Source organism: Megalopta genalis, chromosome 11, assembly GCF_051020955.1.
Source record: "Megalopta genalis isolate 19385.01 chromosome 11, iyMegGena1_principal, whole genome shotgun sequence".
Lineage (NCBI taxonomy): Eukaryota > Metazoa > Arthropoda > Insecta > Hymenoptera > Halictidae > Megalopta > Megalopta genalis.
The window spans coordinates 7,305,738-7,330,996 of NC_135023.1; the positions used below are offsets into that span (position 1 = coordinate 7,305,738).

Here is a 25,259-nt window from a genome sequence, read left to right on the forward strand (position 1 = left end):
TCGTCAATTTCTCGCGGAGCACAATTTCTCCGATCGGCGGCGAGGCGTTTCCTGAACCCGGCCCCGGCGACCAGGAAGAGGAGAAGCACCGTCGTACGAAGAAGAAGAGGAAATCGAAGGAAACGCGACGCGGTCAGGGGTCCGTGGAGCAACGAGATATCTCTCCCACTCTCTCTCTCTCTCTCTCTCTTTCTCTTTCCTCTGTCGGAGGCTAAGAGGCAGCAACGGAAACAGCAACGCGACGATCCGGTAAGAGCGGGAGCAGGAGCAACGCACAGGCAGCAGGGCAGGAGAGAAGTCTCGGGAGCAGGTCGAGCGATGCCAGGGAGGCAGGCAGGCTTTCCTCTGCCGAGCAAACTCGATTGCCTCCACGAAAAGGCAGAAAGACTCGTTCGGAAGGCTGCGGTGGGTTCCGAGCCTCGGCTCTCTGTCCGCGCTCGTTCCTCCATCGGGTTGTTCCCTCTTCCTCCGGCATTCCCCTCGGCCCCGGGTGTCGGTGGTTCTCTTGCTTCGTCCCTGCTGGCTATATCTCCTCGTTTCTCTCTTATTCTTGGTCCACGGGGCCGCGGTGAGTAAGAGACGCGGCAACGCCGCAGGAATGCCCGGCCAGCCCACCGCGTGCATACCTGTACAGCCTACTACTCCAGGTCCAGGCCCCGGTCGTACGAAGCCTGGCAGCATCCTATCGAGCTGACAAGGACGGACTGAAACTTGCCCCCTGCCGGTTGAGCGACGAAGACCTAGCCGGCCGGTCGACCAGCCAGCCAGCCAGCCAGCCATCCAGCCAGCCAAGCAACCAGCCAGCCAGCCAGCCAGCCAGCTAAGTCAGCCAGCCAGGAACGCCGGAAAGAGAAAGCAAGACGGAGCAGCACGGGCCCTCTGGTGCGTGCTGCTGCCGCTGCTGCTGCTGCTGCTTCTGCTGCTTCTGCTGCTGCTGCTGCTGCCGCTTGCCTCGCGACGTGTTTGCGTGCGCTCCGCTGTCTCTTCTCACGGCAGAGAACGCCGTACGTGTGCCCGTTCGTGAGTTCGTGTCCTTTTGTACGCGCCTACGGGTGCGCGATCCCGCGTCCATGCTCGCGGACCGAGCGTGCACCACCGACGGCCGACCAACACCGCTCGGTTCCTCAAACGGCCAGGTGTGTGCGTGCCTTTCTTGCCTGGTTACCTGGCTGGCTGGCTGGCTGGCTGGCTGGCTGGCTGGCTCGTTGGCTGGCTGGGCTGGCTGGGCTGGCTGGCTGTGGCTGGCTGAGTGCGTGCGAGCGTGCGTTCGCGCGAGCAAAAGATCACACGAACGAATGTAGGCTACTCTCTCATTGACCGAGCCCGAGAGAAGTATGGCTCTGACCGCGCGAGCGAACGAGACGGAGGCACCCACCGCGAGATAGAACGGGACGGCGAGAGAATTCCAACCGATCCCGCCGCCGCCTTCCGATCGAGACTATTCTCCGCGAGGAAACCGCCGACTGTTCGTTTATCCTCTTCACAGCCAAGCGATCCCTCGATCGACTCGACGAGTTCGCCAGGAATTTTCGAAGCGGTACCGCGCCGGTACCGAGGTACAGTTAACTTAATCCCAAAGGGGACCGATTGTATTTCATTCGCGGCTATCTCTCCCCTTTCTCGGCTTTCTCTCTTCCTCTCTCTCTCTCTCTCTCTCTCTCTCTCTCTCTCTTTCTCTTTCTCTCTCTCTATCTATCTCTCTTCGTTGCAGGTCTTTTTCTGACGCGTTTCGCAGTTTCGAACTCGTACGAGTTCCCGCGCCCCGATATTTCCCGTTCGCCTGTCGTCCGATCGCATCGGCTCGATTTAAATTTTTCGATATGCCTCGGCCGCCGCCGCGGCGCAATATTCGTTTCTCGCCTGCTCGCCACCGGGTCACAAAGGTGCGGTATAACTGGCCCGATTAAAAATCAATATTTCCGCCGGGTGGAAACGACCTGGCCGGATCCGACATAACCGCGTCCTTCGCTTTTTAATGCCAATCTTATTTGGTTTCGGGGCAATAGCCATCAGCTACCGCCGCAATCCGTGCAATCGACAAAAGGGAGTCGTCATCGGCGGTCCCTTTGCCGAGAGAACGAGGCACCGAGGGAGACTGACAATGAGAGCAAGAGAGAGAAGAGAGAAAAAGAGAGAGAGAGAGAGCGACAGAGAGTTTGATCGTCCTGCGGGCGACTCGATCCGCGGTCGACAAATGGGATCCTTTGGGTTCCGGGAACGTCGAAAAAAAGCCCCGCGTGTCAGATCGACGGGGCCGATCCTGGGAAATCCCGGTATTCGCCCCAGCTATTGCTCCACGGTTTACCCTTTATTGCTAGACCGGTTGGGCAGAAACCACTCGGCCCAGACGCGGGCTACCACCCTAGATGGTCGCTTTTTCGGCGCGCCGACGTCGAAACAATCGGTTCTATTCGTCGCGAACCAGAGGCGAAACGTTCTCGCGAATGAATTTTCGGTTGCCCGTGTTTCTCCGACAAAACCGCGATTACGTATTCTCAGAGTCTATAAGAAGCTCCGGCGATTTTTTGGGTCGAAGCTTATGCTTCTGCGGTTTCCAGCGTCGATAACGAAAGCTGATTACGGAAGCCTGAGCATCGTCTGGAAAAATCGGTCACGGAAGCGCGGAGGCCGCGGCTCTCGGCCGCGCTCGCCCGTGGGAGCTTTAGGTGATTCCGTTTCCTGTCGGACGTCGGAGGTCAGGGAAGATCTATTCGCGGGATATCGCCTCGATTTCAGGTACACCCGAGAGAAAGAGAGAGAGAGAGAGAGAGAGAGAGAGAGAGAGAGAGAGCGAGTCGGCTCGCTGGCCGAGAGCGGACTGGCAGGCGGGTATATAGAGAGTCAGGCACTCTGTTAGGCTCGGGCATGTAACGCGGAGAAAAAGAGCCGGGGATGCTGGGCGTGTGCGTAACCCGGCGCAAAACGAGCATCGCGCGAGACGAAACGCGATATGCACGCACCGGGAACACGAGTGAGCATAAATTTTAATCGCCGAGAAAAATCTCGAGCAGGAGGAACGGAGAGAGCGGTGCCGCGCGGCCGGGCTGGATAAGGAAAGGAGGAGACGGGTATAGAGATATATAGAGAGGTTAGGTATGCCGACGAGTAAAACGCCTCTCGAATAGCGGGGCTCCAAGTACGAGAGCCAGCGACGAGCATCGAACGAGGAGAGCCCGTATTACGTGTTTCTCGCTTTCTCGAGCCTCTCCGCCGCACGCCGCCGCGAGCCGACAGCCGCGAGCCGATCGCCAGAATTCGCGCGGTCTCCTGCGAGAGCGAGAACTTTCCTTGGCTCTGCTCCCGGAGTCCCGCCGGTCTTAGACGACGGATAGGGAATCGCCGTCAATTTTCCCACCGGAGAGATCGATGCCTGTGTCCCTTTCTCGGTATCTACACGCCCGACGAAACAGCGTCGAACCGCGCGCGCCGAGGCTACAGAGCTCTCATTCGGCTCCGAGCGCGGAACGCGGCGCGGCCGGAGTTTTTAATATCGTTTACCGTATTCCTCAGGTAGTCGAATTCCCGCGGAATTTAATTTCCACGGAAGCCCGAGCTGCAGGGAATATTTCACGGAACGGACATCTCCGATTCGCCGGGAAATAACGGGTACGCGGCGAGGAGAAACGCTCCCCGAACGCGGAACGGAGCGGTGCGAAGCGGAGCGGCTTGTATCCGAGCAGATATCGGTACAACGTTTCGCGTTAGGTATTCTTTGCCGGTTCGCACCCCCGTTTCCCCTTCGCCCCGGCCTCCTCCCCCGAACCCCTTTATCCAGTTTTGTCTCTCGCCCGCTTTTCTTCGATCCCTCCGCCGCGCCGCGCCGCGCCGCCCGTAAAGTCTCTCGAGGCGTCGCGACGAGGGCGTGAGCGTCGGCTGGTTACATTTCCTAGCAGACCATTATTTCTCTCTTACACCCACGCCGTGCCCTGGCGGCTCACGGACGCGAGCTCACACGCGGAGGGAGGACCACGCGCAGACACCAGAAAGAACCAGAAAGAGAGAGAGAGAGAAAGAAAGAGAGAGCAAGAGAGAATGAGAGAGAGAAAGAGAGAGAGAGAGCCAGCGCGCCACCAGACTGCATTTTCTCCCTTTTTACCCCTGCTGCTACTACTACATTACCTTTCCCGAGCAAGGGAGTTAGGAGGGTGTCTCGCTGCATATTAATGAAAAAATTTGTGACTTCCCTCCGTCATCCGGCAGCCGCATCCGCGAGCGCGACATCCACAAGAAGAAGGGATTCTTTCTCTACCTGCATGCGCCGCTCTCTATCGGCCTCCGCGTCTCCCACGACTCTCTCGCCGACGATAAATGAACGCGACCCGTCTCGTCTCGTCTCGCTCGCTTCTTTCCGCTCCCAAATACATTTTAACCCGCTTGCAACGCTCGCGCCAAAAATCGCGACACCCATGTCGCGCACGCGTCTCCTCTGCCTCTCTCGCGAACGCGTGAATATTTATTCGCGATAACGATTTAGTCATTTCTCCATCGTAAAATGTATATGGGTCAATCTATGCGAAGGATTGAACACTACACTCTTGCTTAAACAGCAACCAAAAAATCGGCTTCGCGTTGTTTCTTCTCAAATTATATTTCTTTTCTCCTATTTTATCGTATTTAATGATCTCAACGGGAGAATCTTTCGTCCTATAAAACAGAGAAGTGATATTTTAAAGAATTAATAGACTGAGAGCCGGTACGAAAGACTAGGACTGTCGCGGTTAAAATATTAAAACATTTTATTAAAATAAATTACAGAGATAGAGTAGAAGTTCTGAATAACGTGAAAGAATTATTCGAGTAATCCACTGTGACTTAAACAAGCTGCTCTGCTCAGCATTCTCTACGTTGTTCTCTTGTGTATACGAAAGAGCTGTAACAATTTATAATTAAACAATAATTGAACGTCAACACTGAGCAACGAATGAGAAAAGCGGATCGAAATTTAGCCAATTTCCGAGCGAAATATCGCAGAAAGTGGCAAGTTCGTCGCTGTGTCACAATCGTATCGCGTTTCGCATCTCCGTAACGATGTGTTCGCGGCATCTAATTGCAGTCGATCGAGAGCGGTGAAGTCATCGGCATCGTTATCCGCGCAACAGATAGGGCCGCGTCATCTTCGCGCTCTGACACTCGACGGCTCCGATTTTCTGCCGGCCGTATCGATGATCGCGTTATCGGCGCGAGCGATCGAGCATCGATCCCCTTTTCCTGCGCCGATTCACCGTTCCTCGAATCCGGGGAATAATCGTTCGGGCGATGTCCGCGCGGATAAGGCATCGCCGAGGACGTATCGCGTCATTTCGGGAGCCCGTTATCGGTCTTCAGAATTCCCGATGGGTTTCGCGCCGATTCCGATCGAGCAGCCCGCGTCCTTGGCCAACGAGGTCCTCCAACTTTCGCCGGTCGGCGAACGGTTTAAAGAGGCGCGGAAAGTTGGTAGCGCGTTGCGGAGACGGAACGGCTCTCTTCGAGAAAAGAAAGAGCGAGCGAGAGAGAGAGAGAGAGAGAGAGAGAGAGACGGCCAGATAAGAAAATAGTGGAAGAAACCGGGGAGAGCAGCCAGTGTGTTTCCCGGTATACGTCACAGCCAATAGAATTTTACGAGGCGAGATAACCCAGGGCTGTTTTTCGTCCCATTGTACCCGGAGGCGACCATTAATAATACAGGTAGTTCGAGGCCGGTGATAATATGGCAGACTGCCGTGGAGAGGAATATAGGCGGCAACGGCGGCGAGAACGGGAGAGAAGTGGTAAAAGGGATCCCTAAATTTTCCCTTTTCCGAGATAAAGCGTTCCTTTCTTTCGCTTCTTGCCACCTCCGCCGCGGTCCTCGTCCCTCGTTCGCGCTCCTTCGCCGTCTCTGTCTTTCTCCCGGCCCGCGAGCCTGGCCAGGATAGGTCTATTAGCCTGCCGGTGGCTTTTACGAGCAACCAACTACCGTTAGTTTCGCTTTTCGTTCGCGCCCGTGTTCGCGCAAGCTCCGCACGTCCCTCGGCGACTTCTTCTCGCCGCTCGGATCACCGCGGATTAAAAAGTTGATGATAAACGACGGTTCGCGCCCCCTGCCCCTCGATCGCGCGGCAGCCGCTCTCTCTCTCTCCTCTCCGCGATCTAACGATTCCCCGGGAGTCCGACAATGCTCCGCGGAAAGAACAAAGAGACCACGCGGCCCGCGCGCTGTGTACGAGTCGTGTCGTGCCTCGCCGTTGCCGTGCCGTGCCGCGGCGGAATTAGCGAGTTTCCCAGGAAATAAGACATTAGAGATAGCGCGAGAACGTAATAAGCTTGTACAAGGTTCGAAGCCCGCGGAACAAATGGAATGCCCAGATCTGGCGCACCGAAGGTCTCGCGACCGCTGCGGAACGAGTTCGATATCGAGCGCAGGTGCGCGTCCATGTGTTTCCAAGGTAGCATAATGGACCCGCGTTTAGGTTGCCGGCGACGATACGCTCGATACTCGCCTTATTCCGCCGCGAATTTCCACGATCTCTCTGACTCGCCGCTTCCTCCGATGTTTTCTCACCTAGCTCGCTCCGAGCAACGTCTGCGCGATGCTTTCTTTCTTTTCGTATGCACGTTCGAGACTTTTCTTTTTTCCTTTTTCCCAACGGTCGATCTTTTATTAACAACAGCGAAAATTCGAGTAAATTTTGACCCATTTCAAAAGGTTATTTCATCTTTGCACACTGTTCACAATTTTAACAAATTTAATTTCATGCATTAATTGTGCTGTTGAGTATGGGATTCGCGTATTTACAGTAACGTCTCCCTAATTGACGCTCGGATTGTCCACAAAAATGGACAATTTGGGAAGAGGAGCCTTGCGAATTCGATCCTTGCAACTCGTTTCTATTTCTTACCTCTTTTCAACAGTTATAAAAACGATCTGCAAGGCGCGAATAATCGTATCTCCTCTTCCAAAATTGTCCATTTTTGTGGACAATCTGAGCGTCAGTTGGGGAGACATTACTGTATCGGGAAGGAATCGTGGAAACAAATCCGACAGAGGCTCAAAAAATGAAAAAACAAGGGAACGCTACTAATACGAAGCAATTAGTGACCAGGACTTTAAAGGTGGAAACATACTAACGCCGAGTCACGTAAAATCATCGGAAAAAGAACACGAGAAATCCGTCCACGCGTGACAATGTACGTGACGCGACACTGATCCGATACCTAGAATTTATCAGGCTCGCACTCTTCGAATATCGTACGATTTCCTGTGATTTCACGCGACGCGATATCAGTGTGTTTGCACGTTTCGCGACAATATCTGTGTAACGAAAACACGCGACACGCGACGTTCTTCCTTGCAGCGGCACAGAACTCCGCCTTAACCTTTCGCAAAATTCCTGTCGCGCGCGAGAGAACCCGATCAGCTGTTCGGGAATCCAATCGCGGACTCATTGGTCCGGGTGCGGTAACCAAGCTGATAATTCCGCGGCAGGGTGTTCGTAAGACTGGTTTGATTGGAAAAAACGTGGGATCGGAGGGCGTCGGAGTAATAGGAGCGACGAGTACCTGCAGCGAGATTCATGCATACGTACCGCGGAGAACGATAGCGTCGCGCGGATTATATTTTTCAATTATGATAATACCCGAGTGAACAGGGCCAACGAGCGATCTCCGCTCCGCCTCTTGCTCCTCGCGCTGCTCCACCTTCCAGCTCGTGGTGACCCCCGCGCCGTGATTCGCGAATAGCAAATTGCAAATGTTCGTAATCCTCGTGAGATCGTGACAGCGGTCCGTGCCGGAGCGGCGCGGCTGCGGCGGCGTCGGCGGCTCGATTCATCTTGTTCCGGCCGTTTCTGTCCGCGGTAATTATTTTCAATTCGACCGTCTAGGCGATGACGGGGAGGCGGAAAAAACGAGCTCGGGAGAAGGGCGATTGAATTAAGGCGCCGCACCGCGATATGGACGAGATATCTAGGGCGCGCGACGCTCCCTCCACGGGATTACGATCGTGACTTTTCTCTGGTGGCGAGAACAACGAGAGTGCGAGCCAGAGAGAGCGAACGAGCGAGAGAGAGTCCGCTGGGGTCACGCAAATGGAGCCCTGAATGGTAAACTCGAACGTGAAACGAAACGAGATAAGTTATGCGCGCGCGGATGACTCAGGTTTCTCGTTATTTCGGATCGTGTCGTAAAATCTCCGGCTTAACAACACGCGCGGGAATATACCCCGCCCCGTCGCGTCGCTTCGCTCGGAATTAAAAGATTCCTGCCAGCTGGAAGGGACCGAGGGGTGGAGAGAGACAGAGGGGAGAAAGGGCCGGGCGAACCCGCAAATATTTCCTAGGAAGTCTTTGCTAATGAACTCTCCGTCGTCAACGTCGTCGTTGGTCCCTGTTCGTCGCCCTCGTCGCGATGATTAACGACTCCTCGAAGGAATCGAGAAGCCGCCTGCCTCGGATCGATCCTCTCGAGGAGAAGAGCCGAGAGACGGTGTGCCCGCCGCGCCGGAATTTCGGCGATTCGATCGCGCTTCCGCGAGCATTTCCAGAAACGATTTGTCCCCCGGCCCGTTATCCCCGGTTGCAACGAGAGCCCCGGTGAGTCACGTGGTTCGTCGGAACCATTACGCTTAATACCTCGACGATAAAATACAAGTCGGGGGCCCGATGAGCTGTCCGCCGCGCGATCACCTCGGCGCGGACAAAACGCGCGCTTGTCCTCGAACGGACACACCGAGTTCGATTACACAGAAATTCCTCTTCTGGCGGCGCGGCGCGGCGCGACGGCGGCAGCTGCAGAAAGGCCACTTTTGATTCCTCGGGGAGTCCGACGAAGAAAGGGAGAGAGAGGGGGGAAAAATGGAGTGGAAGATAGTAGCCGGGAAGGGAGGAAAAATAATCGTAATCACTCCGGGCGGTCGTAAAAAGGAGAATAATGAGTGACCCGCTAATAAAATAATTATAATATTGGGAGGCCAGTAATAGATTCTCGGAACGCATTAACCGGTCGAGATAAATCGCGGTCGCGCAGGGTGTATGGCGTGTATACACCGAACACGGAAAGAACGGGAGGGAAAGAGGGAGAGAGAGAGAGAAAGAGAGGAGAGGCTTGGTGTGCAACGAACATGAGCGCACAGCCGCTACGGGACACACGGATTTCTGTGTGAGCGTCGCCGCCGCCGCCGCCGCCGCGCGTAAGACGGTATAGGTTCTCCTTTCTCATTTGCTCCTCGGCTCTCTCCCGAGCGTCTCTCCTCCTCGTTCTTCCTCTCCTCTCGCGCTTCTCCTCGCGTTTCTCTCCGGTTGCATTGCACGCAGCCAGCGCGCGTTCGAGCGCAAGATCGAGCACGTTGCAGCGGCGTGTGCGATCGCGAGTCGCCGGCAACCCGGTCGCGCTGGTAGTAGCGAGGAACGTGTCGATGTCTAATATTCTCGGTATGTGAAATTACCGCGGCGGCATAAATTGCCGATCGGACAGGTGGCCGACAAATGGACTCGAGGAAACGGGCACACGCGCGCTCGCACATCGATAGCCGAGCACAGATTGCGGGGAACCGGCAATGGCAAACGACGACGACGACGACGACGACGACGACGACGACGACGACAACTACAACGACAACGGAGGAGTTCTAGCCGGTGCACGGATGCACGGATGCACGGATGCACGGCCGCCGCGACACGGAATAGTTTTTTTCCGCGGCTCGTCCCTCTCTCATTTTATTAATTAACCCGCGCACGCACGGCCGTGTCCCGTATAATCCGCGGAACGATATCGGACCCGAAGCGGCGGTGCAACGATCCTCGAATACCTAACAGTATCGACGATAGTAGAATTACTGGTCCGCATAAATTTCCAATAAAGGTGGACCGGAGCGACGCCGGTCTATCAATTTTCCAGCGATTTCCATCGCGATCGCTTCGACGAATCGATGTATACCGACTGGGGGGAGGGGAAAAAAAACTCGTTGAAACACCGCCGAGGGTATAACGAGGAATTTATAGCCGATTGACGAGCCGGCAAGACACGGCTCGAATAAAAAAATATATATCTGTATATAGATGCCTATATAGGTGGATGGGTGAGAAAGGGAGACCAGAGAGAGAGAGAGAGAGAGAGGGGGGAGGCGAAGGGAATAGACGCCGGATGATCCGGGCGCTTTTGTCTCGTGGGTCGGAGTTGATAACGACCGACCGGTTGTTCCGGGACGATTAATTTGATTATTGCGGTCGGAACACGCTAATTTCCATGCTAATGCTCGGCACCGATGATGAGGGACCGCGAAAACGTTCGAGGAAGACAAAAGGAAAAACGTCGGGGATATTTTCGGGACCGTTTCGCCTCGTCCCGTCGCATCTCGTCGCGTCGCATCTCGTCGCGTCGCCACGGTCCAGGTAGACGTCGCAAATTGCACGAAGGGAACAGGATCGAACGAGGCAGCTCGTTTCGCGAACCGGTGGAATCGGGTTTTGGGTCGACCCGCGAGCCCCCTGAACCCTCCCCCCGGACCCTCGAAACGGCCTCTTTAAGCTAATGAATTTGATTGCCGTTGTTTCGTCGCGGCCGATTCTTTCCCGAAACGTCTCTCGCGCCGGGTGATTTAGATGCTAATGCGGGCCACGGTGACGCGCGGCTCGCGCGAACGCCCAGAAAAGACGACGACGAGGATGGCGAGGACGACGAGAACGGTTCCAGAGGCCGGATGGTGGCGTGGGATAAATTAAAAGTCAGCCGAGCATCGTCGCCGGATAGTCGCGCTAAACGCCGCCCAGCGAATTTACGAGCAGAGGACCGGAGCACGAGGAGGACGGGGAGGAGAGAGGCTTGTCCTGTCTCTCACTCTCTCTTTCTCTCTTTCTCTCTCTCGCAGGCGCGCGTCACGAAACAGTTTTATTTATCCGAGCGGCGGAACGTACATCACGGCCCCTGTGCACGGGAACAAATAAGTATTCGGATGATTTGGCTTCGGTCCAGCGAATGATCGATGTCGCGTCGCGCCGCCGAGAGTTTCACCTTCTACCGGAGGCGCTGGTTCTTTGAGCGCGCCGGATTGCCCTCGGGGGCAAACGAGGTTCGATAAAGCGGCCCGTCGATCTTAAGAGAGGCTGTCTATTGTGAAGAGTTGGCACAGCGATAGGGAGCATAGGAATAGCTTGGGAAGCAGTGGCCCACGGGGCAGCTTCCGCCCCCGGGCTACACGGCCATCCCACGGAGCCTCTCTCACCGGGTTACTTGGGGTTCGAATTCGGTGGGACCGCGATGCAGGAAGGGTTACGCGAGCACCAGTCTATTTCATGGTCGCTGACTAAACGCTTTTCAAGTAGGATACGGTAACATAGTTGGGCTGAAACCGGACACCCCTGCTGGCACCGCCGACGCCGCCGCGCCACCGCGCCGCGCCCTCTCTTCCGCGTTGGACGTTCTTTATTCTTGGGTGCTTTCGTACTCGCGTTTCGTACTGCTCATCGCGTTGTCTGTCGCTCGCGCGTCTCTGTCGCGCGAGAGGAAAGCCGGATTGAAAGGGAAGGAGGCGAGCAGCGGCGGATAGAGGAGGACGAGAAGACAGGGCAGGGCGCGCGGCGGCGGCGTCGGTGGTGGGAATAAAGGTGAGGGTGAAGGCAGTTCGACCGAGACGCACGGGGAAACAAAAGGGAGAGGGGGCAGGGAGCTGCACTTGAAAAGCACAATTGAAATTCAAGATCCATATGCAAAGAGCCTCGCGAGAACCGGTGGGAGAGGAGAGCGGAGAGAGGAGAGAGAGGCTAGGCGGGCGCTCGCTCGCTCGCTCGCTCGCGTCGATCTGGTGCGGCCAGTGGCGGCAAGGGCGAGTGGGACTGGGAGAGGGAGGGAGAGCGAGAGAGAGAGAGAGAGAGAGAGAGAGAGAGAGAGAAAGAGCAGGCGGAGAGAAAGAATCAGGCAAACCAGGTAATCTAACATCTCGTGGACACGCAGTATCCAGACTCCTTTTTTCCCCGCCGCCCTTCTCCCTCCGCCTGTATCTTTCCCGAGTCTCGCCCGCGCCTCCATCGAGACCCTCATATTGTTTAAATAATTGATTTAACATGTGTACATACATTATGCACAAACATAATAACGCTATGTAAATGGTAATTCCAGCGATGGCTGCGTGCTGGCCCATCGTGCGGCGTGGGCCGAGGGCCGCGTTCAGGAACGTCTTCCACCCCCTCCTGCCCTCTCTCTCTTTCTCTCTTTCTATCTTTCTCTCCCTTTCTCTCTCGGCCTTTCTCTCTGTTCCGGCCTGTTCCCTTAGGCTCCCCGTGCCGCCCAGTTGGACCCAAAGATCGTGGCCACGGTGCCCACGGGATCCCGCAGCGAACGGGGACTGGGGTTAAGTTTCCGAGCACCTCATATTTTTTCCCCGTCCCTCCCCCTGGCCTCTCGCGGCCCTCGCGGATCCTCCTTGCCCCCTCGTTCGCGCGTTTTCTCCGCTTTCGATGGGACCTCGGGGTGATTCGACCGATTCCTCCCACGGTTCCTCCCGTCCAGTCCCCGGGATCCTCCTCGGATATCCTTTATTCGGCGGACATTCGCGCTGCGATCAAGACGTTGCCGGCTGATTTATCTGGGATCGATAGCCTGAAACAGGGGGTAGAAATTCGCACAGAGAGAAAGAGAGAGAGAGAGAGAGAGAGAGAGAGACAGCGAGAGTGAGTAGAACAGACGAGTTGGCTTTCGAGATGCGACCGATACCGGGGGAGATCTTTGATCGCGAGCATAATTAAAAAGATCTCGAGAGCCGTCATTAGGAGCGCGGAGCGTCGAGAGGGCCGCGTGCCACCGGCTCGGCGTATATATTCTCCGCTTTTACCCACTTTGGGGGGGAGCGGAAGGTTTATTCTCGTAGACGAGCGCCGGCAATTAAGAGAACCGAACGACCTCTCTCTCTCTCTCTCTCTCTCTCTCTCTCTCGTTCTCTCCGATTCTGTCGCGCTGCGGCGCCGAATTCATCGATGCACGAATTTCGACGGTGGGACCGAGAGACGATCGGGCCGCGGCGGCGGTCGAAGCGCGCCCGATAGGTCAACGACACCCTGGCGAACGGTTCGAGGTGCGATAGGATATGTCCGATCCGGAGGAGAGCGAGCAAGAGGAGAGCCCTCTCGACCAGAACGAAGAGGAGAAGCGGAAAGAGGAGAACAGAGCTCTGTTCGCGGAGGTCGATGGGCCGCGGCAGGGGCTGGGGGCAGGGGTGTGGCGGGCAGAAGGAAAGAAAGGAACGAAAGGGTGGCAAAGGAAGAAAAGACGCGGAGAGAGGAGGGAAGGGCCAGCAGCCAGCGAGAGAAAGAAAGGCAAAGCGGGAAGAGGGATCCTGACAAATTGGAAGGCCGTTAAGCCAAAGGCACGGAGGCGTCGCGCGCGCGTTCGCTGGCAAAGGGAAAAGAGGTTCGACGTTTCGCGTCGAGAGCTCGAGAGTTGAGTCGGGAAAAAGACGAGCCGCGCGACACTCGTGTCAGGACGATCCTCGACTCGGCATTTTTAGAGCCGAAATAAAGTCGAGGAACGTACACCGTCGGATATTCGCTGGCCGCGCACTCCACGATCGTAGGTGGTCTCCTCTCTCGCCGACCATCCCTCCCCTTCGCTCTTCCTCGCTCTTTCTCCGGCCGTGCTCGTCTCTCCTTCGTCTCTCTCTCTCTCTCTCTCTCTCTCTCTCTCTTCCCTCTTCTCTCTTCTCTCCTCGTCGTTCCACCGAAAACTCGCGGATATCTCGTCACGCTCGCCGGCAGCGAGACGAGCGTCGATGATCGAACGCGCGCCTCTCTTTCCTCGAGAGTGATATAGGAGCTGTCGCGACGTCGTCCGTTTGACCCTTCTTTCACCCCCGTCGGTCACCGGGATATCGATCCGCGTATGATCGATCCAATCTCGAACCCACGACTGTGTTTTCGATCGTATTTTCGCTCCCTCTCTCTTTGTGTGTCTTTCTCTCTCTCTCCCTCTCGTTCTACGACGATCTTTCCTCGAAAGCGCATTACAGCCTTAAGAGATTGAATCGTCCACGATTTACAGGGAGTGCGATCGCGGAGAGACAGGCGAGCAGGCAGAGCCCGATAGTTCGAACGACGAGGAAGCACGCAACGCGAGTATTTCGACGAGTTTGTCGTTGCGAAGGGATAGGGAAGGATGAAGAGAGAGAGAGAGAGAGAGAGAGAGAGAGAGAGAGAGAGAGAGAGAGAGATAAGACCTGAATCGAGGACTTGCTCGACTTGCCGGGTTTGCTCGACTTATATGCGAAACGTAAATTTCGTCGCGAGATAAGATCGGCAATAACCTATTTCCGGCGAGCCCAATCGAAGCGTCCCCTCCCCAGCCGGGAGATTCTCTTCCTCCTCGAAACCCCCGTCGAAGATTATTGGCTCGCTCCGTTCGGAATTTGGCCGATCGTTACAGTGTTTCGGTTCCCAACCCGGGAACCGGCCGAAACACCGTAAATCGTGATATTTAAAAATCTCGGCGGTCGCGATCGTTGCCGGTGAATGGCAGCCGGTCGCCGTGAGAGGGGACAGGGACGGTGTATTATAGATCGAGAAAGATCGAGACCGGCCCAACGATCGTCTCTCGATCCTCCGAGGCAGCGAGCGTGCAGGTGTGTGCGCGCTCGCCGCGCAGGAGGCGAAATCGTAATCTTAATCGCCTTCGAGTAGCCGCTCGTCTCTCGGTTCGGGCAACAGGTTCCCCCGGCCGGTCGCTCGCCTCTGCTCGCCTCTCTTCTCAGCGCTCGCTCGCTCGCTCGCTCGCTGGCTCGCGCGATTCAATCGCGTCGCTCCGCTCGGATATGTACGCGCGAGCGGAGGCGACCTCTCCTACAAGCGTACGGTAAGAACAGGCTCGTTACGTCACTCATCCATCTCCTTCGGCGACCTCGGCTATTGATTTATCGTCGAACCGGGCATTCTCGTTTCTTTCGGGCTGTCGCGTCGGTGGTACCGCGTGTGCGTGCCGCGATCCACGACCAACGATCCGCCGATCGTCTCCGATTAGAGTAGATCCATTGTGCCGGAATCGAGACGGGACTACTGCATCCAGTCCGGCCACAACCCCCCCTCTTGCGTAAGAATAATTGGAAATCGGCTCGGCCTTTTCACCGGTAAGCGACCGATCATCGATCCTCCTTAGACTTCCAAAGCGATCGCTTGATTTTCCTCCGAACGAAGTCCTCTCGCCTATCTCGGCCCGGAGCGTTTCGACGTTCTCCGACGAGGTCCATGGCCCCGGTGGCGGGTAAACGACGGCGTGTCGGACACAGAAGAAACGATCTACAGTCTGGTGACAGTCTGGATCGGTGTTCGGTATCGCAGGCTCCTCGAGGCGAGGCGCGACGCTTTCCAGGTATATCGCCATGGATCCGTAGACTTTCCGATCTTCTCGGCCGTTGCATATCGATGCCCGGTTGCCGCTCGCTCTCATTTGAATAATATGAAAAATCGAGGATCCCGGCCCTCTCTCGCTCGCGGTCCTTCCTTCCGATCCCGGTGAAGAAGAGCCAGGAAGGAAGATAGGTAGACAGATAAATGGAGTAGGGTGGAGAGAACCCGGGAGATGGACGGATATATGGCGAGCGAGAGAGGATAGAAGAGAGGAGCGAGAGCGAGGCGGCAGATGCGGGCAGAGGGAGGGGGGAGGATAGAGCGCCGGAGAGGAGAAGAAAGACGGAGGATCGGTGGAGTGAGTTAGAGCCGGCAGGCAACGCTATGCATACCGTCACACCCAGCGACACGCTCCAAATTTGAAATTTAAATTTGGTACGTCTCACGGGACCGCGTCGTACACCGGTTACTCACACGTGCGCGCTCCTACGTAGCCGAAGCGCGAGAGCGCGAGAGTGCGTGGAACCGTGGCGAGGGGGATATCGAACGAGGAGGGCGGCCAAGGAGCATCGGGAGAAGAAACATCGGGTGCCGGACGACGTATCGTCATTTTCACGACGACCCCGAGCCGAGGCGGTTCCCTCGTTTCCCTCGTTTCCGCCTGCCCGTCGAGAGAGCACCCTTTGGGAATAGTAATTCGACGCTGACCCCGGGACTCGTCCCTTCGCGCGCCGATACCGGCAATCTCTTCTCCGCTCCTCGGGCCAATGTGTCAGCCAATGAACCGCGCGAACACCGCGTCGCTCGACACGCCTCGTCGATCTACCCGCACCTATACGCTCTCGCCGAGAAAAGTCCTCGGGTATATATTCACGCTCCACGCCAGTCCCGGAAGTCGCGGCAATTCTCACGATATCAATTTGTCCCCGAGACACGCCGATTGACTTTCGTTTTAGGTTTCCGATCTCCTCGACTCTATTCGCCTTCCTATTCGAGGGGGTTACAGTAATGTCTCCCCTACCTACGCTCAAATTGTCCACTAAAATGGATCATTTGGGGTAGAGGAGATACGATTATTCGAGCCTTGCGGCTCGTTTTTATAATTGCGGATAATTTATGACTATAAAAATAAATCGCAAGCCTCGAACAATCGTATCTCCTCTTCCCAAATTGTCCATTTATGTGCGCAATCTGGGCGTCGATTAGAGAGACATTACCCCGTACTCGCTGCTCCGCGTTCTATATTTTCCCTCGGAAAGGTTTCCGTTTAACTCCCGGTGCCGCGGTATTTGCATCTAGGAAGCGGATAACATCGATAAATTAACATATGTACGAGCATGTCGGGCTGTCGTCGTTGATCGCGCGATCGGGCCCGAGGTGCGGACCTCCGTGCTCCATCATCGAGCAGGAAGAAAAAGCCAATAAAACGGCGCCGTATTATTCTCGTCACAGTACCAACACGGCTAACTTTCGTGACACGTGTCGTCCCGAGATGCCATAACACACATACGTGACGCACGCACGATGCGCCGCGATGCATCCACCGGGCTCTTCTAGCCCGCGCACTTTCTCTTTTCTTTGGAACGCGGAGACGGTCGCGTCGGCCCACCTCCTCGCTCGAGGATTTTCCATTCGAACAGCTCCGGGAGTCTCGATTTTACCAATAGCCCCGGATGGCGCGGGGCTAATTATCGGCGGCGGCGTCCCATCGCGGAGCAGCCGAATACCGGATTGTTTCCTTACCAGCAGAGCGGAAGGATTCCGTTCCTCTCGCGGGGAAATCCTCTCTCAGACGACGGTCCCGGATAGCGGGTCAATCTGGGAGCTTTACCATTCCGGAAGTTTATCGAAGCCGAGGTGGCGAGAGAAACTTGGATCTTACTTGGCGAAATTCGACGGTGGCGGCGGCGGCGGTGCCGCGTTCTTGGATATATCCGGAGTACTTCTCGAGGGTGCTCGAATTAGGCCGGCGGGCTGCAAAGCCCATTACACACAATGAGACGACTTAGAGTAGGACCGGCTCGAGTGGCTCGGGGTCGAGGGTCTGTTCGCGAGAATTCACGGATACCTATATACCGCGTCCATTACGAAACAGCCGGATCCGCGGGAGATTCTTCGGATGGCTCGCGGATCCGTATCGCGCGGCTCGGCGACCCCGTTAATCCGGCGAGCAAACTCGAGCGGGCTGGAAGAGGAGCAACGGTTCGACGGGCAGAGTCGTGTCCTGGTCAGGGAGAGCGGGCAAAGCGATCGGAAATAATTTTCGACGCCGCATAATTACGGCGGGAGAGGATTCACGGCGAAAATTCGACGAGGGAGGGGGGCAGAGAAGGAAACGGGGCGCGGGGCGGTCGGCGCAGGTGGTGGCGGCGGGACAATTATTTTCAGCGGCACCCCCCGTGTTTCGACGGTGTCTCGATGAGGTCGGATAATCGCGGTACGCGTGAGAGCCCCTGGGATTCTGCGTGGCTCGTCGAAGCAGTCGGTGGCAGTAGATAGGGGTAGTGACGATGGCAAAGAGTCGACGGGGGGATCGAGGGGCTGGCAGAGGCGAGCGCGCGGTGGTGGTGTTGGCGGCGAACGGCGAGGGGGTCGGATGGATTTTCCAGCGCGCAGTTTTCACCTTTGAGATTCCATCCGGCGCGGCCTGGCGCGGCGGCGGCAGGGGTGGGCGCTGTGCTGCACCCGCCGCGCCGCGTCGGCCGAGGTACTTTGGTCTAGGAATTCAAGGACCCGGAGTCTGGGGAGGGATCGACGACGTCGACGACGGCTACGACGACGACGACGACGACGACGACGCTCGCGCCGGTCGGGGGCGGTGCGGCTGATAGCTGCGTGGCACTGCTGAACACCGTGCGACGAGGACGCGACGCCGCTGTAATCGAGAAAAACAGAAAGGGATGAAAAGAGCCCGAGGGAGAGTGGGGCGGAGGAAGCGAGGAGCGAGCGAGAGGAACGGGGGTCGAGGAGGGAGATCGTCGCGCGAAACGAAGGAAGACCGATGCGTAGAAAAGCAGAGAGGTCATTGAAGTCGCGGGGGTGGAAAAGAGAGGCCCGCGAGCTAGAGAGAGAGAGAGAGGGAGGGAGAGAGAGAGAGAGAGAGCCGGTGAAGAGGGTTGGACCGATAGCGCGGCACGGCGCGGCGCGGCGGTGGTGAACACCGTGGAACAAGGAGGGACGATAAAGAGGGACGAGGAGGGAGGGCTGAGCGGCCGAGTTGGTGGGAACTGGAGGGAACGAGAGGAGAAGATAGATAGCGAGAGGGAGGGACGGAGAGGGCGAGCTATTCCGAAACGGGGTGAAAGCCGTGGATCGGAGAGAGACGATCAGCCGAGAGCCAGAGGGAAAGAGGGAAAGAGGGTGGGTTGTAGCAGCAGCAGCCGAGAGCCGAGAACCGAGAGCCGGTCGATACGACCACCACTACAAACGTGTCGCAGGACACGACGCACAACCTGCCGGCTGTGCTGCGTGTGCAACGATACGCGCGACGCGACCGACCCTTCTTCTCCCTCTTTCCCTCTTTCGCCCCGGTTTCCCCACCCGCCCCCGCCGAGCCCAAGCCGAGCCCCCTCCGCCGCCGAGGGCTTTCTCACCCTTCTCGTATAGGACGAGAACGAGAGCCGCCGAGAAGCAAGGTGTTTTAGCACGGTCTCGAGGATCCGCCATTTTGAGAGGGAGTCGTTTCCCTCATCCCCCTCGGAACGTTGACTTTTTACGGTAAAATCTTTGCCGGCGCTACGCCGCCCGCTCGTCTCGATACACCGGCGCGGCTCGGCGAGAGGATTTCCGCGCACCGGAGGATCACCTTGACCGCCGACGATCGGCCGCCGCGTGCCTCCGCATTCGTCCTCCCGACTTTTTGTCCTCCTCTCCTTTCCGGTCGGATCGGCCGCAACCCGCTCTGGGTCACCCGTGACCCGCGTCTCCCATCGGCGACGGGAAAACGCATCCGTTTCCACTCGTCGGCTTATGCATTTATGATACGCGAAGGTTCCTGTCATTAGAACCGTACATCTTGCTACAAAGAGATACACGGGGGGTGTAACGAACCGCTTAGCGCGATCAATGCAAATTATTAATTTAACGCGATTGCGTCCGGAGGTTCGTCCCGAGCAATAAGAACTGTGATACGGGTGAATAACGAGCTGCAGGCGGCGGCGGCGGCGATGCGTTTTGAATGGAAGCGAGCCGCGGCAACGTTTCTATCGCGGCGCGATACCGTTCCCGTCTAACTTGGCCTATGTCTTTTGTTGCAGTTGTACTCTTGGACACGACACAGGAGGAGAAGCTCGAGTGGACAAAGTACCCGTTCGGGTCGCAAGTGAGCACCCCAGGGGTGAGTATCGCAATCGACTCGATGCAGCGTGTTAGAGAGGCTAGCTCGATATCGTCTGGGGATCCCGGTAAAGAGGATTGCGCGAGATTCGCCGATCGGGTCTCGGGAACGCGTCGGAAGTAGCCGAGCCCCGGCTCGTGCGGGGAATTCAAGGTGGTCTCCGGAGCGGTTGGAGCGCAAAGAGCTCGAGAGCTCGCGCACGGTGGTGTTCGTGTGTCGGTACGGTGCCGTGAAAGCTCTTCTCGCGGGGGGGAAAAAGAATGGCAAGAGTCGCCGACACCTTTTCGGGTGGTGGGAAAAATCTCGTTGTCCCGGGGCCTCGGGGCCCCGGAGGAGCCCCGGGGTCCGAAGTCCCGGGGCCCCGAGGCCCCGACTCTCGACCGGTGCTGTCCGAAGGGGACAAAATGGACCCGGTAGAGCGAGAACAGCGGGTTCCGGGGGTACCAGAAGCACTTTATGGTCTCGGTGCGCGCGGCATACGTGGGCTCCCGCTGGCCGGTGCGCTCTCTCGGCGCCATGTTTGTTTTTCAGTTGTTAAGCGCGCAGCGGGCCGCCAGACAGGTTTAAATCAGCCACTACCTCCTCCTCCTCCTCCTCCACTACCACCACCACCTCCTTCACCACCGACCAGCCGGCACCTCTCGCTCCCTCGGACTCTGCTTTCTCTCTCGAATGCGCGCGCGTTCCTGCTCTTTTGCTCTTTCCGTCTTCCTCTCGCCTCTCGATGTTCCTCTTTCACTCTCTCTTTCTGTCTTCTATCTCTCCTCTCTCCTCTCTCTCTCTCTCTCTCTCTCTCGCTCTCTCTGTCTCTCTCTTTCTCTCGCCCTGGTCTCTCGTCTCGCGCACCGTCGGACCAAGAGTCAGTCCGCTGGGTAACAAATTGCTTTTTGTTTGAACGGACAAATTAGAGAGACGGCCGCCGGATAGGGAGGAGAGGAGCGAACGGAGCGAGAGAGAGGATGCGTTTATTTAAACGTCGTAGGACGTATAGTTTCCTGCGCGCATGTATAATACGGCCGCCGGATGGTCTGTGTGCGAGCGCGTGTTGACCAGCGCCGCTGAAAATTTCACTCCCAACCCGACGACTCCTCCTGCGACCCTACGTGGGTGTCGAACCTCGGATATCTCGGCTTCGGCACACGATGCACGCTGATAAACTGTCTGAACCGCTTTACGCGTCGGCCGGGACCGTTCGAGGAGCCTCGAACATTGACCACCGGCCACCTTTCCAACCGATGCTCGTGACTCGTCCACTTACCTGCATCAAACGCGTTAGAGATTTTACGATCGAGCCCGACGAACATCGATAATCGACGATAAACACTGGTATCCCGGTTGTGTCGCGAGATTCAAAGACTTACGGTAATTAAAGCTTGCTTGCACGCTGCCAACAGCCTCGTTGCACGGCCACCATGCCGGAGAGATACTTCCGACACTGACCTTCGAGCGATGCCTGCAAAAAATTGCAGGCATCTCGAGGATCTTGTAAAATTCAGCCGAAGGCATCTTCGAACCGCTCGTAAAAAGAATTAATTAGTTATTTGTTTTTTTTTGGCGAGGTGCTCGAGGCATACAATATCCTCCTTTTTACGCCGAAGCAAAAACAATTCAAAATTAAGAAATGAAAAAGCCTGATTGCTCGAGCACGGAGCCCGATCCCAAAGAAAAATCGATGAAACTAGTTGAATTAGACGGAAGAAGACCGAGTCGGTTGCGCGTGCATCGAACGCGCGCACAACCGTAACCCTTTGTATTCCCGAAGAGGTCGAACGAGGCCGGTTCCACCTGCTCGGATGCTGGCGTCCGGAATCGACCTCGTTGCTTCGCGCTCGATTCGACGAGGGGGAGGAAAAAAAAAGAGAAAAAGAAGTGAAATTGGACGAGATCGGGCCGAAAGGATATCGGACGCGTCTTTCTCCCCGGTTGGCTTTCGGCGTCGATCGTTAGTGCGGTGCCGCTAATCGGGCAGCGTAACGCTCCGTTTGAAAAGGTTCTTTGAGGCTGCTGTTGATTTTTCTAGCTGCTAAACGTCCTCGGTTTCCCCCGGATGGAAAAGGGGGCCGGTATGCCATGCGCGCACGGGAGCTCGATATTTTTCCCGTGAAACCAGACGAGGAAACCGGGGCCCGGTGTGCTGCCGCTGCTCTCGTCCTCGAGTACTCGAGCTCACTTCGCACCTCCTCTGTCTATATCTACTCGCGCGCGGCACGAGAAACGGAAGTGGAACGTCCAAATATGTGCTCGTGGTTTCGTCCGGGCGCGTGTTGTCTCAAGGACCTCCGCACGGTTTGCGGGCTCCCGAATGCTGTGCTGACCCGGGGAACTTTTCGTTGGCTCTGCTCCGTTCTCTGCGCTGTTCCCCCCCGCGTCCCTCCGCGGGTCCCCGTGGGTTCCCGGACCCGTCAGCCTTCGTTTCTTCTGGCGGACACCTAACGAGGCCAGAGCGTCGATTCGATGGACGAGCTCTCCGAGCCGCGCGCGCGTTCCGTCCACCGATCATCCTTCGGAAACAGAAAGTAATCGATCCGGCCGGTAAAGAGAGGCTACCCCTTCGAATTCCTCGGGGTCTTAGCTCATCGCGATCGAGCCGGATGACTCGAGCCGAACGTCATCGCGATTGGAAGCTCGGACTCGGACTTCTCCCGTGCAACCGGACTCCGTAAATAATTAACGGTCGTTCCGCCGAACGATTTCCTGGCCGACTGCTTTTAATATTTACGAAGTAGTCTACGAGCGAGCTTAATCGCCAGACGTATTATTATTCGCGATTATCCGCCGCTTTCTTGCGTTCGCGATTACCCGCGAGAACACCCAGCGATTCTACGAAGCGCGCGCGCGCTCTCTCTATCTTTCTTCCTCTCCCCCTCTTTCTCTTGGTCCCTCCGCTCCTCTTCGGATTCCATCGATCCTCGACCTTAGAGACCGTATCGATCTCCGAGAGCTCGATCCAGCGACAGTGAGATCCACCGCAGAACGAGAGAGAGCCCGTTCGTCGTCCACGCGAGCGTGGAATTAACCTCCGCGCTCGCGTTCCATCTTCCGCAGGAATCCGTCGGGTCGCGTCGCCTCGGAACGTCTTCTCTCCGTTTCCTCGGCTCGAGGAAAAATCCCGCGAAGGACGGGAATCCTCTTAAAGTCGGCCAGCAGCTCCTTGATCCGCTTCCAACGACGGTTTTTCCAAGGGGAGTCGCGCGAACAGAATGCGAGATAGATCGGGGGGAGAGGCTTTCGGGAAAGAGGCCCCTAAGTCGGCCTAATCAGTTTTCTCCGACGGGGATTAACGACGCTGCCGCGTATCTACCCCGCAGCCGATCGACCGGCGCCGCCGTCCCTTTCGCGAGATTAGGCCACCCCCGCGCGACAAATTTTTTTTCACCGGACAACCACCTGTCCACTTAGCTCGGACGTTTTTTAGTCGGCAAGCTCTCGGAAGGAGTTCTCGAAGATTGGAGGAAGATCGTGATCGATGGAGCAACGCTCGAATGTTTTCTACCGTTAGTGGAAGCTCGAAGGGATGTTCCGTCGACTTTCGAGTCCTGAAAACCTCGGCCGACGGTTAATTAAATCGGCGCGGAGGGCGAGTAGTGGTACCGGGAAAAGGGTTGGCTCGGTGTTTGCCGGTATTCTTAGGCGGTTCTAATCACTCTGGTTCCCCGATCGGAGGCCAAGGTTTCCGCGCAATGAGTGCCGGCGCGGGGTGCGGGGGTTATTAATATACAAGACCGTAGGGCGAACAGCGTCAGAACAAACAGCCCAAACAGAATTAGCTCGGAGTATTTGAACAACCTGATGGGGAAAAGGGTTGGCGTGCGTGGCGAAGCGAGACGGCGCTTTGATGGCGTTCCTGGTGAGCCTCGAAACTCGCATATAAAGGGATCTCGAAGATACCAGCTCGGTCTCTCTCTCTCTCTTTCTCTCCCTCTGTCTATCTATCCATCTCCCTCTTTCTCTCTTTCTTGCTTCCTCTGCCAAAGTTCGATCGGCTCGCTCCCGGTGTGCCACTAATCTGGTTCGCAGGACCTGTCCCTGGTCCTCGAGGCCACGGATCGGGACCGCGAGGACTTTAAGCGAAACAGCAAGGAGAGAAAAAAGAATGCCGGAAGGAGAGGTGGAGTCGCGCTTGAATTAATTGAGAATGCTCGAGTTTCCGAGTGACTCGATCGAGAGACGGACGCAGCGTCGCGTCCTTCCCGGTCCTCCACGTTCGCCTCATTTCCATCTTCGACGACCAGGGGAACCTCTTGCTCCCTGGCTCGGTTATTAGCAGGCTCGTCGCGCGCGTAGGTTTCCTCTCCGGGTCCGACGTGGACCACTGGCGGAGCGGATGCGCGCGCGAAGAGAACGACAGAGCGGAGAAGAAGGAGCCCAGATGTTTCCCAACCGTGTGGCGGGAACGGTAATTTTCTGGAATTTCATTCGGAAGAGAATCGAACCTTGGGATCCACGTCCGTCGATCCTCCGAGCCAGATCTCCCGATCTTTCCCCGTGGAATAAATTTATCGTCGGCTCCTCGGCGCGGCTCGTTTCCCGGTGTCGTGTAACCGTCGCGCGTAGGTGAGGGCCGACGAACGTTTAGAAAGTCCAATAAACAATGACGGGACAATTTTGGGAAACACCGGTCGTACCGTTCGCCGTGTACTTTATGCTCGATGCCTCGTTAAGCGTAAATTATCGACGGTATGCGCCGGCCCGATACGCTTAAACCGTGGTCCCGAGGAGACCCGGGGAACCGAGGACATCCGATCCACCGTAGAACACCGTGGAAACGTCACGGTAATAGTCAGAAACGGGTACGCGAAGCGATTTATCTCCACGGACGGTGCCCGATGGAACGGGTCGCCGAGATTGACCCGTCCGACGGGATATTTAAATCATTTCCCGTCTCGGGAACGACCAGAAGGACATTCGTATGCATCGACGGGCCCGGCTACAAGCTTTTCGTCCTAGTTTCGGGCTCGTGTACTCGAGGATCCGATCCGTGGAACGAGTGTAACACAAAGAGTCGTCGATTGCCATCGGACGCCGTGTCGTCCACGTGTCCGGCGACACGAGAGCGTTGTCTGCAAAGGCATATTTGGTTCTGGAGACTTTGCTCGACGGCCGGAGAGAACGCGAGGGAGAGAGAGAGGGTGAGGGAGCACGAACGAGAGGAGCATCCAGAAAACGAGAACTACTAGCTGCGAGGGTAACGGTAACTCGGAGCGATAACCGAGAGCTCTCTTTCTCTTTCTCCGTCTCTATCCTCCTCTCTCTCTCTATCTCTCTCTCTCTCCCTCTCTCTCTCTCTCTCGCGAGCCGACCGAGTGTGAAAAAGAGAAAAGTCCGACAGAAATTTGGCTTCCGAAAGAGGATCCTCTGTGTATCGCTGGCCGATCCGCCGTGTCCATCGTGGTGTCGGGCCAGAGAAGTTCATCTCGGAGCCGATGAAACGGCAGCGATCGTGTCCGCAGCTCCGGCGAAAAGGTCTGCTCCGCTCGCACGTGCCACTCGAGCCTCTATCTGACCGTTTCATCTCGCGTTTCCTTCATCTTCATCCCGCTGGTCCTCGTCCTCCTCCGTTCAGCTGCCGCCGGAACGACTCGTCGCGTCGCGTCGACTATTTCTCTTTTTCGCCAGAGGTCCCCTTCGCCTTCGCCACC

The 25,259-nt window shown here is 56.6% G+C and overlaps 1 protein-coding gene across 19 annotated transcripts in view; it reads left to right on the forward strand.

The window, feature by feature from the left end:
* The window catches only part of Eph (Eph receptor tyrosine kinase), a 126,114-nt gene that overhangs the window by 52,811 nt on the left and 48,044 nt on the right, over positions 1-25,259 (forward strand). For 18 of the 19 annotated variants that reach the window (XM_033479733.2, XM_033479738.2, XM_033479748.2 and 15 more), the window contains exon 3: positions 19,541-19,620. In XM_033479733.2, the coding sequence (XP_033335624.1) occupies positions 19,541-19,620 (80 nt within the window). Of the gene's footprint in view, positions 1-19,524; positions 19,621-25,259 lie in introns of those variants that run through there. The other variant, XM_033479753.2, reaches the window with a different exon arrangement.